This window comes from Cloeon dipterum, chromosome 3 (assembly GCF_949628265.1).
Source record: "Cloeon dipterum chromosome 3, ieCloDipt1.1, whole genome shotgun sequence".
Lineage (NCBI taxonomy): Eukaryota > Metazoa > Arthropoda > Insecta > Ephemeroptera > Baetidae > Cloeon > Cloeon dipterum.
Window position 1 is genome coordinate 3,445,290 of NC_088788.1, and position 15,171 is coordinate 3,460,460.

At 39.0% G+C, this 15,171-nt stretch overlaps 1 protein-coding gene across 1 annotated transcript; it reads left to right on the plus strand.

The window, feature by feature from the left end:
• The first annotated feature begins 120 nt into the window (after positions 1-120).
• LOC135939956 (carboxypeptidase E-like) lies at positions 121-6,859 on the plus strand. Its single transcript, XM_065484584.1, has 9 exons — positions 121-436; positions 2,557-2,753; positions 2,808-2,963; positions 3,229-3,392; positions 3,442-3,578; positions 3,745-3,884; positions 3,944-4,076; positions 4,134-4,300; positions 6,534-6,859. The coding sequence occupies exons 1-9, from the start codon at positions 190-192 to the stop codon at positions 6,657-6,659; spliced, it is 1,467 nt and encodes a 488-aa protein (XP_065340656.1). The 5' UTR covers positions 121-189; the 3' UTR covers positions 6,660-6,859.
• Positions 6,860-15,171: the final 8,312 nt, after the last annotated feature.

Here is a 15,171-nt window from a genome sequence, read left to right on the forward strand (position 1 = left end):
CTGCACCCTTATCAGCGGCACAAGAGTGAGCACCGGCGGGTGCAAAGGGAGTATTGATCCGTTCACCAATGACGTCAGACGCGTGCGCCGAGCGGAGCGCCGAGACGAAGAAGGAAGCCTGATTGAACGAGTCGGAGAGTCGTGGGACGCGGCTCGCTGGCTGGCACTGACTGTCCGAGTGTCCACGAGATGCGTCTGCCACTGGGCGTGCTGCTGATGGCGGCCGCCGCCCTGGCGGGGCCGCTGCCCCGCCAAGGGCCCGAGGTGCCCTTCCAGTTCAAGCACCACGACAACAAGGAGATGCTCGACCTGCTGCAGCAGGTGCACAAACGCTGTCCAGGCATCACCAGGGTGTACAACCTGTCCGAGACGTCCGTGCGCGGCGTCCCGCTCTCCGTCATCGAGTTCAGCACGCACCCCGGACTGCACAAACTGAGTGAGTATTGACGAGTTGATCGAAAGCCAAAGGTCGGCAATAAGTTAAAAATCCTAAATTTCATCTGGAATATTTAATTTTAACCCAGTTGCTAATAATTTTAAATACGTTTCAGAGAACAGGATTGAAAGTTTCGTTGTTTTGAGTGAATTAATCCGATTTCCTACAGTTTTATACTGATGACATCACATCCGTTTTTGATAGTGGCGATAATGCTGGGAACGAAAACAGCTATCAACCAGATGCTGTATTTTTAATTAAATCTGATCTTAAAATTCTACCAACAGGGACCTTGCGAAATTCTGGGTTTTGAAAGGTGGAGAGTTTAGGCTTTTATAATTTGAGTACCCTGACACGTCGTGAACGAAATGCACGTTTTAAAGTTACTTCAAACTTGAATTTCACTATATAGCTTCGTAAAATGACTGAATTTAAAAAAAATGTTGCTTAACTGTGGCGTTTTTTACGTGAAATTTCTATTTGAAAAGACAAATTTCTGACGATCGACGTGTCACATCTTCTACATTTCGCTTTAGCAGCTGCGATTGCCAAGCAAATAGTTAAACTTTAATTTCAATCGTGGAAAGAGTAATTCCTGGCTTTAGTTGGTTAAAAAACTGCTGTGTGCAATTGCATATATTTCTAGAAAAAAGTCTTTTGGTCAATTATCCGCCCTTTAACAAAGCCATGTTATGAAAAACCCTTTAACCGGTTTCAAACGGATTCGTTTTAGTATGTTTATCACTCTTAAGTGCGAGTTCTTGTTTTTATCGCTGTGTGCATATTTTTATCTTTTGGTTTTTTTTACGAATATGCATTATTGTGGAGGTCTCAGCCGCGAGACTTAAGACTTAAAGCGGCGGCTCGCGGGACCGGCTTAAACGAATTTCTTTAAATGCTGACTCAAAAGTTGCCTACACAAAGATTGAATTGGGATTTCCTGATATTTCAAATTCAATCTCTTTGATAAGACAATAAATAATTGCGTCAAACGCGTCATTTTAATATCCTTTTGGAGAAACCCATTTTATATTTGGGGAAATTGCGAATATTTCTAATTCATTGCTTGAAGTAATTACTTTAAATTTCCAGTGCCCATCAACTGTTAACCCTGTCTCGATTTGTATATAATCCGGAAACATTGAACAACGTCTTGCAAATACAGAAAGTGAGCTACTGCTCTACAACTTGGCACAGAGCCGTAAACGATTCTAAATTTTAAATATTGTAATTTAAAATCGACAGAATTGTAGATTTTATAATAAAAAAACCCACAGAACCTGCTATATCAGATATAATAAAGTCATAAGATGGAAATTTTGTCTCTATCGTCATCACAATGTATTTTCTCGTCCGCATCGTGAGGGACGGACGCTAATCCAGCACACGCACCTGTTCGTCTCGTGCTTCATAATCTGCGTTCATTAAGCCAAAGTGTTATCATCTGAGAGACGAACGCTAATTAGAAGCAGGGTGCGCGTTGTCGCAGCACTCAAACGCTCGCGAAAATGAGTAATTTATTCTCGAGGAACGGCATGCTTCAATTAGCACACTACACTCGCAGTCGTCGAAAAGGGGTCATTTCTGAGCAGTTCTAGTTGTTGGCGTTCATTAGCAATCTTTTTTCCAGTTAAATAAATATGTATTTATGCCGAGCAACTGCTCCATGCAACCGGCGTGACGTCTGACGTCACAAGCACACTGGTTGCATACCTAACGAATGTGTTTGCTAACCTGAAAAGTAATTTCTAAAATTGCATGACGCACTTTCCTCGGAAATAGAACAGTCTCATTTTAACCAAAATAAATCACCGAAATAAATTTATCCCGGATTTAATTTGGGGAACTTTTTAAAAAATATCTCTGGGCTCAATTTAAAATAAATAAAAGGTTTGCTTTATATTCCTCTCGCATCGTGCCCTATTGAATGAACTGCACACCGTTAAACGTTTCCTAATAAATTCAAGGGTCAAAACACCCCTATAATTAATTAAAAATTATTCAAGATGAAAAATGTTAAATCAAAATCTCTAGCCGCTAACCATCACTCATATATTTAATATCTTTCAGCCAAAAATGTAAGGTTTTAATCTCAAACGTCGATTATTTTCATTTTTAAGGGGAGCCGGAATTCAAGTACATCGCCAACATGCACGGCAATGAAGTGCTCGGCAGGGAGTTGCTGCTCAAGTTGGCGCACTACCTCTGCGAGCAGTACCTGTCAGGCGACCAGAGCATCCAGAAACTGGTCAACCTGACCCGCATCCACTTGATGCCCAGCATGAACCCCGATGGCTGGCAGCTGGCCACGGAAACGGTCAGTTTATCCACGTGAGAGGCACTCCGAGCGCTGATCGTGTTCGTTTTATAGGGCGCCAAAGACTACCTCACTGGACGAACGAACAACCGCAGCGTGGATCTGAACAGGAACTTCCCGGACCTGGACAGAATCATGTTCAGCAACGAGGAGCACCACATTGAGCACAACAATCACCTTCTCAAGCAGCTTGATAGACTTACAGAGCCGGTATATTTGCTAGATTTTAATTTTAAATAATTTTTAAAAAGATAAATTCAATAACAAACTTTTTTCCTTATTTTCTATAGAAAATGTTTACAAAAATGTCATATTAAAATTAATTATAAGAAGCTTTCCTGCCAAATCTCTTAAAATTAATTATCTTGGGATTAATTAAATATCACCCCATTTGGTTCTGTTACTCTCATCAGTTTTAAAAGTTCATATAAGCAGTTTATTCTCACTCGGTATATTTTCAATCTCTTACAACTAGATGCAACCTGAAACTATGGCAGTTATGAAGATGATCATGAGCACCCCATTCGTTCTCTCCGCGAACATGCACGGTGGTGACCTTGTAGCGAACTACCCTTACGACGCCAGCAGGAGTGGATCCATGTCCGAGTACACGACCAGTCCCGATGATCAAACTTTCAAGTGAGGAGATCATAAACTTCTTGATATTTACTCAGGTGATTTTACACAGGCACTTGGCGTTGGCTTACTCGGAAAACCACGCAACCATGAGCAATCCAAAAAGGTCTGGCTGTGGCTATGATGGCTACAACTTTGGCAAGCAAAAGGGTATCACCAACGGCGCTGCTTGGTACAGCGTCCAAGGAGGTTTGTTTCTTTCCTTTCAATTACATAAATGGCAGTTTTGAGATGAGTTATTTTTCTGATTGCTTTAAAGAACTGAATTTTGATCAATTTAAATATTTATGCCATAAAATAAAATTGTCACATTTATTTAAATGTAAAAAAAACGTTAAAAAATAATAATTTACAGGCATGCAGGATTTTAACTATTTATCTTCAAACGATTTTGAAATTACACTGGAGCTGGGCTGTGACAAATACCCCAAAGCAGAGGAGCTTGAGAAGGAGTGGGAAAATAACAAGGATGCGCTTCTGCACTACATCTGGCAGGTAAATATATTCACAACCATGAAATCAACATATTCAGCATTATTTTCAATATATTTCAGGCCCATATTGGGGTAAAGGGTGTCGTGCGTGATGCTAAAACTAGAAGGCCGATTTCCAACGCCTTCATTCACGTCCGAAACCTCACTGACGGCTGCGAGAAAAATTGTGAAATCAATCATGACATCACTTCTGGTTAAACAACAATTATTAACATTGAATTATAAATGAAATAATTATATTTGTGTGTAGTGCACGGAGGAGACTACTGGCGCCTGCTGACTCCCGGCGTGTATGAAATCACAGCAAGCGCGGAAGGCTACGAACCGGTCACCCAGCAAGCCGCGGTCACTCTAACACCGGAATCTGAGGCGCAGAAATTGGACTTCTGGCTTGGCCAACCTGAGTTTGACGAACCTGTAAGTGGCTTTGACCTCGTTTTTGCCCTAAACAATATACATAAACATTTTATAGTCGGTCTAAAAAGAAAAATTCACCTTTTTTGTAGCATCATTTACTTTTGCTTACAATATATTAAATCAATTGTAGTTGATAATTCACGGTGGCGTGCAAATAATTCCCCCTAACCACTGAACAAGCCGTTGAAGTGGTGGGAAAATTAATACTAAAAGCCCATTTCATGGCTACGAGCCACACAGCCAGCTGATTTTACTACCACTTCTGCACTCGTGAATGAGAGTAGCGGCAGTAGTAGTAGTAGTAGAGTAAAGGAACGGAAGAATGAGACCTCCACGTCGAGGAAAGTGGCCACACATTGTAAAGTTGCACGGGTGGCTGTGGTGGGTCCACACTAATAACACCCAATCGCTCCGAATCTCACGGGTGGTCCGACCGCAGACAGTGAAACGCCACCGGAGGTCTCGCGGACCACCCAGCTGCACGCGACCTTGACACACACATATACAAACACACACACTCACACTCTGGCTGCACTATTTACTTGGGACGGCCACTGCACCCGGTCCCATATATACGCTTTACGTGTGTGTGTGTTTGATCTGCATGGGTGGCATTCGATGCCAGGTGCCAAAAGCCAGGGTGGGCCCACACAACTCGCAGGGTGGCCTGAGTTGCCACTCAGGGTGGCCCGAGTTGCCACTCAGGGTGGCCTGAGTTACCAGTCAGGGTGGCCTCGTCTCGTCATTCAGTTCGGGAAGAGAGCATGAAATCAATTAGCGTGCTGACAATCAGAAGCATTTGGAGAGGCTCTCCCGCCATAAAAAGTCATAATCGCATGAGATTGGCTTCTTTCAGTTGCTCTCATAAATCATAAAATTAATGGCTTTTCAGAAACTCTTTCATTATTGCTCTTGGATTGAGACATAATAAAAGTAGTGCAAAAAGATGCTAAAATTAAAATGTAATAAACGGAAGAATTATTAAAGCAAATATAAGGCCGAATAGTAAATGAAGATTGACTTTGGGGCAAATTGGTTGTTTCAAAATTGTATATGAAAAAAATATCATGTTATTTTGGAAACTGCAAAGAAAATCTAAAAATTGCAAAAACAAAATGAAACGCCCTCACGTACCGCATTTAAAGCCTTGCCTTTCAATTAATTCAACAATAGCACAGGTGTATATGTAATGTAGGAGTGGGAGCAAGGCTCTGAAAGGTGCTTTTTCATCCCTCTCCCCTCCTCCTAAAATAGAACTCGTGCCCCTATAAAGTGGTTGACCTTCGCCTTATTTCAAAAGAGGCACACGAGCCCACCGGCAGTGACAGTGACAGCTCTCTTTAGACCCATAAATAAGTTCGCAGCAGTGGTGGTAATTGTGACCAGGTGCTAAAAGTTGTGTCTGATTGTGAGAAATCTGGCCATTGAGGATTGAGCCCATAAAAGCAGCTGGTCAGATTAAACTACATTACACGGGAGAAAAATATAGCCTGATAAACCTACTGTCTATTTTCGAAGGTAAAATTATTTTGGTACCATTAAAAAAAATATTAAAAAATGGAAACTTCGAAAACCCTGGTTTTCGAGGTTGGTAAAAAACGATGCTCGTCAGCCTTTTTATTTTTCTCGCAAATGTGGATTTTTATCTGAAATCATTCCTTTACAAAACGGCGGACAGAAGAAAAATATACTTAAAAAATAATTTGTTTTTAAAGTTTGTTTAATGGTTTTTAGTTTTATTAACAATTATTCCGTTTTGTGCGTTTCGTTGAAATAAAATTCCCATTTTCTTTTTGAAAATGCAGGGCTACCTTCTCAAACAGATAGTTGATCTCGTCCATTATGAAAAGATGAACACACAACGGCGGTATATATTCTGTCTAACTATCAACAAACGTGCAGAAACGTTTTACAGTACACACAAACTCAATCAATGTGATTAGAGCAGCCCCGCAGGAGGAAAAATGTGGTTTATGCACCCAATTTAAAACGCGCGGCTCTATCCTATCATACACGCGCAGCCTATTCCATACCGCGGCCCCATTTCATTTTATTGCTGTCTGTCATAAAACGTGACTTTTTTCCTTTTGTAATCGATGGCAGTGAAGCACAAGCGCTCACGCTGAGAGCATTTCCAAACATGCCCCATACATACCATAATAATTCTGTCTGGCAGCTAATATAAACGAATTCACAATAACACACAACAAACGTTGCTTTTCTTCCGTTTCAGGAGTACGATTCTGCAGCGGCATTGTATTCTCGGCAGGCAGACTTGCCGGACGCTCTGGATAATAGGATGGACAAGCTCCGCAAGAGATGGTTCTTCGGCTTCTACCCTCACCCTGCTCCAATATAGACAAATCAGTTGAAATCTGGAATTAATTTATTTCGGTTGTTTGGTTAAGTCAATAATTTTTCTTATGATCAACTCTTCTCATTAAAAAAAAAAAACATTTTATATCTTCGACTGTTATTTATTTTTACATTATTTAAATTTTATGTTACAAAACAAAATGTCTTCTCACAATAAATAATAGCGAATCATATATATGGATATCGGTGCTGTTTCCCTCCGTGTGTTATCAAAATATAAAACTTATTGGAATATTTTTGAAAAAGAACACGGTAAGGCGGAGTTGATAAGTGTTAAATTGGCTGGAAATAATACTATAATATAACTGACTTTATACATATGTAAATTCCAAAATCAAATGAAATATTATATATCTATACAACAATATCGTAATTATATGTATTATCAAAACGCAGTTCCCAAGTACTTCTGAATTATGTAGCATCTCCTCTGTAATCAAAATCACCATTTACCAATACACATTTAAAAAAAATCTATAGTTTTAATTTGTGTAACCTTCCCCCAGCTAACAAGGAGAGCGCGGGTGCACCTATATTAAACCTAACAATAAGTATTTGATTTTTTTTCTTGCGACTAGCATGCAGAATTTAAATTATTCGCGGTTTTCGGGTTAAAGGGATGTTTTAATATTTAATTTTTGAGACTTTCTACGGCTGCAAAAGCTACAAGTTCAAGGAAAAATCTTGGAAATCTTATTATAGACTCTTTGTTTGATTCGAATTGATGTCAACGTCCAAAAATGTCAAAATTATTGAAATCGGGCAGTTTTCAAGAAATTGTGATGGTTTGAAATTGAAATCAATTTTGACTTTAAAATTGCGGATGCGTTGAGCTAGCGAAATAAATACCGGCACAATATTCCTCCGTAAATTTCAGAAAACTGAAATGGGGTGCACTGAATTTAAAAAAGACGCTTTTATTCGATATTACTTACTGTTCCGCATTATTTGGCAAATTATTATTTTTTGGATCAATCACCATCTGATGATAGCGAAACACCATGATTTTTTGATTGAAAGGTGCGATGATCTCCTCGTAAAATAAAATTATATAGGCAAAGTCGAGAAATTTCCTTTCCACCCCGCCGCTAAAAACGTCCCTTAAATGAACCAGTTTGTTCTGCCGCTCAGAGGTGGCAGCTCTATCAACAACTGAACGGCTTGGACGCATAGAGAGTATGCAACCTGCACGATTCCTCTGCTAAGAAATTGCATACACGCCTGATTCTGGAAGCAACCTTTTTAAATAAACATGATTGAGGAGTAATGTATCAGATTCCTTAATTTGCATGAAAAAAAATGATTTGTTACAGATTAAATTGGACGTCAAATTACGTAACAATGAAAATATGGCTACAATTTTGTCAGACCTCTATAGAGTGGTAATTAAAATTATTGATTTTATCATCGCTACTCCCAGAAGCAAACCATCTAAGAATGGAAGCTAGAAAATAATAAAAGGCTAAAGAAAAATGTTATCACCCGCTCTCCAGTAACTGCAGTTGTAGTTCCAAAATAAAAATAAATCCTTTGCTATATAATTAAGTGTGTTACATATTAAAATTTTTCGATTCATTTCAGTTGATAAATATGCGAAACAATAAAACACTAGAAATTTACAGTTTGATTCCTCTTTTGAGGGAGCTCATCGAAAATTTTAAAATTCGTTAACTATTTAGACGAGAATTGTGAGATTTGTTGAATAATCCGTGGGCAAAAAGCACATCAATTATCATTTTTATGGTGCGGTTAAATTTAAAATAAATAACGCCGCAAGATTTAAATTTTTGATTCTCAAGAACATCAAGGGTTTGTTGCAGGTTGGGCTTTTTTTCGTTTCTGTTGAGCGCCGTAAAAAAGAGCAATTGATCTCAAAATGTGATTGCGTCCTGTACCACAATGTCGTAAAGTGTAGTGTGCGTGTGTTGTGTGTGCGAATGGTGCGTTTAATTGCGACCTTGGCAAGGACGCCGGCCGGCCGGGCGGCAGAAAACAAGCAATCTATCTGGACGGACGACCGGCAATCAAAACAAGCATCTCGCCGCACTCATAATTTTCGCGCAAGCACGCACGCAACACTCTGATGAGATATGAAAGATGCTGAGAGATTGCCAATGTGAGGCCGAACGAATTAGGACTCGAATCGTCGCTGGCTTTGATTGCCTGTTATTTAAGATAATTTAATCACGAGATCCCATCCAGCTTGGCGTGGCTTTTAAGAACTGTAGCATAATTTTTCTTAATTTCCACACATTATTATATCGGGCTGTGAATTTTAAACGATTTTAAAATAAATAACCGATTTTTTACGGTTTCTCACAATTAATTAACCAGATTTGTGCGACGCGCAGGTATGGCGTCCTGTGGAGTATGGCGCAAAAAACGGTCACGTGAAAATGCACGAAAAGAAGCAAGTTTTGGTCAATAATTTGCATTACTCTTAACTAATTGTGTCTTTTGGATCGTAAAAACAAACTCTTGACACTCGCACGGCAATCCAAAGAGAGCTTTTTGTTTCCCCCATTCAGACGCCATCTTGGATCTGCGCAGTGCGAACCAAATTTATCGCACATCTGTCCCCCCGCTGATTTTGTCTAAATCCATTTGCGGCTTTGGTTCCAATAAGGATCGTGTTGTATAAATAAAGATATTCAATTGTCTAATTTAATTTGCAAAACCCGTGGAGCGGCTCACGCGCCAGGAATGAGCTTTGGACAATAAAGTTTCACGCTGCGAACTGCGCGGAGGCAATATATAATATTTTTTGCGGGAACCAAGGGCATCTCCGGTGCACCAAACAGACTTTTAATATATCGCGACGCGAGGCATTTCCGTTGAGGCACCTCTCTCGCTCTCACTCAGTAGACTTGTGCGTCGGCTGCCGATACAAATTAAATACAAAAAAAATATATATCCACGCTCTCAGACACGGAAATCCAATTTTAGATCTCGAGCTTGGGTGCTACCGAACTGAGAATTCAAATCGAATCCAAAAAAAATAATGGCCTCGTTTGACTGAGCTGTGCACGAAATAAAACAATAAAATGCGCAGACTAATTGATATTTTTGTAGGACAAAAAAACACTACTAATAAAATGCAAATTTTCTTTCCAAAAATTATATTGTTAGCATATTATTTACAGCCGTTTCCTTTCGAGTCCTTGAAATGCGATTAAATGATGAATCAACTGCTGCGGAGGGAAGCGGAGCGAGCTAGGTGCGTTATGCATTCGGACGCAAATAACAAGGTGTTAACGTGTCCGTGTTTGATCTCTGGCTAGATGTTCTGGCTCACTTACACCCAAACACACCACTTTCATTCAAACACACGCAAGAATCCAGCAGTGGAGGGTAATAGACACACATCTATACACATACACACACACCGCGAGCGCGAGTTCTATTTCGGACAGGCCAGTTATTTTCAACTTAAGAAAGAAGCAACACAGACACACTAGAAAATATTGAACGCTTCCGACGAGCTGCGAGTGAATGATTATCAAGGAAAGTCTTTTGTGCATGCATCCCTGCCTCAGAATTTGTTATTTCTGATCAAATCTGCGAAATTTTACACGTCTGGAAAAAAATCGTGGAAATTTTAAAACGATTTTTCCAGACAATTAATATTTATTTTGATTTTTGCTTATATTTCTGGTCAAAAGCTCAGAGGGGAACTAAAATTTTGGGATCGCAATTATTTTAAAAGGAAGAGTTGACTCACATAAAGGGTGGGTGGCGGGGTGGACGAGATTTTTCTCTTTCAGCTTTAATTAAGAAACGAGTGCAGGTAACCCTGACACATTAATTTTGTTTTAAAGCAAATTTACTGCTTGTCCGAATCATACGGAGCCAAAATAGCTGGAAGAACATGTCACTTGAATTATTCATTCTCTTCAAAATTTCACTCTTTCCTTTTCATAAATTTTTTAAAAATTTAAATCGATTAAATCAACTTCAATACTGGTAGAAATCGATAGAGTTGACGGCAGGACGTAGTAAAATGCTGATTGCGAGAGCGGGCGCTGAATTTGACTAATGAATAATTAATCGGTTTTGAGGCCTTCCTTTGTTAGAAGGCAAACAATGGTGCGCGCACAACTTTGCTGACAATCGAGACGAGTTACACATTGGCAGTGTCAGCCAAGGAGGCAAACATTTGTCTACTCAATGTTTGATAAATTATTAACAAGGAGTGCTGAGAAAGCTGCTGTGCATGTGCGACGACGACGTGCAGCCAAGAAATTTTCGTCAATTCGCCTACCAGGCAGACTAGCCAGAGCAAACAATTAAAGTGTATATTGAAAGGAATAACAGGCTCCGAAATAAAGACTGTTTCATTATTCAGCGTGCGAGAGGGCCTTTTATAGTTTCAGGCCAAAACTTTATACATACTGCGTTGCTCGAGGGGCCTGCAGCGGGGAGTTGCTTTGTTTCCTTTGCAAACTTCTTGTTTGCAGATGAAGTTCTTGTTATTTAAATGATAAGGCTTAATTATGAACTATATTTATAAGTAATAATTTAAACTAAAGACGAAAAGCTCAGTTACATATTTTGGATCCGTCGAGATGCACGAAAATAAATAAACATTTTGTAATTTAAACAAGAGTAATTTTTCCTATAAAATACTAGAGTCTCATCGAATAATTGTCTGAATTGACCAGTTGCATAAACCCTTAGTTATTGAAGCCACCAACAGATGGCGCAACCACAGACTTTCTTAAAAATTTTGTTTTAAGCGGTTTTAAGGCATTTTCGCTGCGATTTCAGACTCAATCTAGCTACTGTGCATTCTTCAATTAATTTGCTAATTTTTGACGTGCTGAAAACCAAAATCGGTTCAGCCAATCGCCGTAGAATCGTGAAAAACTATTTTTTGAAATAAAAAAAATATTTTCCAACGTTTCTACGGCGAATGGCTGAACCAATTTTGGTTTTCAGCACGTCTAAAAATAGCAAATTAATTAAAAAAAGCTAAATAGCTAGATTGAGTCTGAAATCGCAGCGGAAGTGCCTTAAAAGCGAAAGTCTACGGTGGCGCCATCTGTTGGTGGCTTCGAACACTTAGGGTTTATGCAACTGGTGAATTCGTTAACCAGGAATCCTTGAAAGCGGTCGAAATTTTGCAATGCAATCGTCTGAGTTGTTGTTGAAATCTCCGCATAACAAAAATTCGAAAAATTCTAGAAAATCATGAAACTGGAAGTTAAAACCTTTCCTTCGTAAATGAGCAGATTAAAGAAAAATATTTATTTATCCTTTATCTTTTGAATGAAATTTCTGGTTAAGAATCAGAATTCTTGTAGTTATTTACAAGAACTGAATTCTATACCATAATAAATTGATATTAATATTCCAAATTTACCCGTTCGCGCGGGAGTTTTTGGAATTTTGCCTTGACCGAAAAATTAAAAAAAAAACTAAAAACTAACAATTTCAAGGAAAAGACTATTTGAAAATAAATAAAATTAAAAAACTTTCAGTCCTACCAATGAAATTCAAAATCCATTGTCATTAGTTATCACGTGTAATTATTTAGTCTAGATTTTCAGAAAATATATTGCGCTTCCATCTTCACACCGGTTTCTGATTAAAACTGAAAGATTTGCCACTCTCCAACAATTATTTTCCGCTCACACTGCAACGTACTTCGAATGATGCACATTACCCTATGGCCTTTATCTAGATCAATAGTCAATCAATCCATTCATCAGCCCACGCAGTGAAAGTTTCATTCTGCTACCCGTGCTGGCCGGCTTTGTGTGAAGGAAGGGTTCATTCAAAATTGACTTTCATTCACAAGTTCTGTGCGTCATTCATGCTCGAGTTGAAAGCCATAAAGCGAAATGGGAACAATCTTGACGTATTTTTCCAGACAAAGTTGTCTTTTGCCAGCCATCTAGTGCGCGAGCGAGAGTGACGTTTGGCAAATGTGTGATGTTTGCCATTTGCAAACAATATATCCAACCAAACAGGGTATTCCAATCCAGGGTTGAATGACAGTGTCTGCGGCCTACTTCGTTTGTGCGCCCGATTTCCGAGAATTTCAAAGGTCAGCCCTTTTATCTCCGCACTTTTTTGATTAAATGAACCGAAAGCAATTTGTTACCATATTATTCCAGAGTGACAGGATTATTTTTTACTTGGATTACTTCGGCTGGTAAAAATTAATAGACGAACTGACAGCTGTGAACTTTAAAGATGTTTAATGTCAAAGTTCAGCGTGAAACCAACGGTTGCCACGTGTAATTTGATGGAAAGTGGAACGGGGTGATTTTTCTAAACGCTCTTGGAAATGGCTATAATGGATTTTGAATTATTTCCTAGAGGTCCAAACATGCATAGTCACAATTTACGGACAATTAGTCACGCACTAGACCAGATGTCGATTAGAATTAGAATCTAGAACAGAAAGTAGGATTTTTGAAACTATTTTGGATGATTTTTAAAAGGAAATTTACTGCAAAAGCCTGGAAAATGCTTGTTGCCAATACATAAACTCGTCCCTTAGATTTCAGTTAAAGCCTAAATTGACCTAAGAAGAACTGTAATTTTTTGAGAAAATTGGCTGGAAAGTTTTCTTTTCAAATGGTAATGGCTGTCTCCTTACTTGAAATCCGATTTAATTTCAAAACCAAGAGTGTCCCCAATAAGTGGCATACACCATTGCACAGATCTCGACGAGAGGAATCGAAATATTCCAAGAAAATATGTTCAAGCACCGTAAATTTCGGAGAAAATTGGCAAAATTTGAATTTTAACTGTAAGAAGGTCCTTTTTATTATTGCAAATTGTTGAACGAATTGTTTATCGATCAATTGTTTATGGCATCCAACAATTCAAGTTAACAACGAGCGGTTTTAACATGAGATGAACTGTTCCTTCAATAATCCCGTACGGCTTTTGTTTTGCTGTTTATTAATCTCCCATCTGATAATAATCGTAAGGAAAGCGAAGCGTATAAAATCTAACATTAAACAGCTAATTATGTCTGAGTCGACAGAACGTTCTTTCAACAAATTAACAAATAATGGGGGAACACACACACAACACACTGAATAATAATAAAAAAAAAAAAAACAAAGCGTGCAATTACACAAACCAACACTTATATTCACGTCGAGCCGCGGCGGTGGAAGTGAAAGAGCAGGTGTCAAGAGCGAAATCACAGAGTGTCTTCACCCCTTGCGCTTCTCGGCGAGCAGACGATCGAGGCACACATTTCATTTTATTTCTCTCTCCGGTAGCGCATGCAGATACAAAGTGTATTTATTTTATTACACGCAGCATTTCAAGGAACGGGCCGAGTCGTCGATTATTATGGTGGGCGCACCTGCCCCCGTGCCTGCTCCGCGGCTGATCACCCAAGTGAGACGCAATTCAAACCAACTCTCTCACACACACACACCGAGATGTGTAAAAAAGGAAACTGACTCGGAGAGTAAAAGAAGTAAAAAAAAAAAACAGGAGGCGAACAGGCGTCAAATCTCGGCTTACTCGCGCCGCGTTTGCTCTTTTTTGAAATTCAAATGTCGTTATCCTATTAAAGGAGAGCGCGTGTGTGACTCTGTCTGGCAGATTCAACTGGATGCCCTTGATTGCAGGCGTGCGCCTCTGCAACTCGCCGCTCGCGACGCCGAATCATTGCCCTGATCCACCCGGAAAATCGAGTTTTTTTTGCAAAATAGATTTTAAAGTATTTAAAGAGTTGTAACAATGTTATCAATAAATTGAACAAACGCAGAAATGCGTACAACTCATGTTAAACCCTACATTTATTTTTATTTTCATAGTTTAAATCATTTCAGGCAACCGAGCACTCTAAAAAATAATAAATGTATAAAATTAATATAATAGCTGGTTTTGCTCCACGTATATTCTATTTTTAGAAATTTTTTGACAAAAATTTGTCTCTTATTGAGCGTTCTTTTTACATTCAGAGGTCTTATTATAGTATATAACCTCACCTGCGGAGGAAAATCAATAAAGGATCACAATGAAGGTTTCGAGATGTTACTCAATTATTTAAATTTCAGGAATTCACCAGTTGTAAAACCCCTTAGTGCTCAAAGCAGCCAACAGATGGTGCAACCATAGACTTTCTTAAAAATTCAGTTTTAAGGCACTTTCGCTACGATTTCAGATTAAATCCTGCCACTGTGCATTCTTCACTTAATTTGCTGTCTCTTGACGTGCTGAAAACCAAAATCGGTTCAGCCAATCGCCGTAGAAACGTTGGAAAAGATTTTTTATTTCAAGAGATAGTTTTTCACGATTCTACGGCGATTGGCTGAACCGATTTTGGTTTTCAGCACGTCAAAATAAAGAATATTAAGTGAAGAATGCACAGTGGCAGGAATGAGTCTGAAATCGCAGCGGAAGTGAATTAAAATTAAATTGATTACGAAAGTTTACGGTGCCGCCATCTGTTGGCGGCTCCGAACACTAAGGACCAGCACAAAAACTGGTCGATTCAATAATTTGTTATGATTATATTT

Bases quoted from the DNA above. Each gene is read 5' to 3' on its own strand.
- LOC135939956 (XM_065484584.1), top strand. From the start codon at position 190: ATGCGTCTGCCACTGGGCGTGCTGCTGATGGCGGCCGCCGCCCTGGCG. The intron at 437-2,556 runs GTGAGTATTGAC...TTCATTTTTAAG, and splicing joins CCCCGGACTGCACAAACTGA to GGGAGCCGGAATTCAAGTAC. The intron at 3,579-3,744 runs GTTTGTTTCTTT...AATAATTTACAG, and splicing joins TTGGTACAGCGTCCAAGGAG to GCATGCAGGATTTTAACTAT.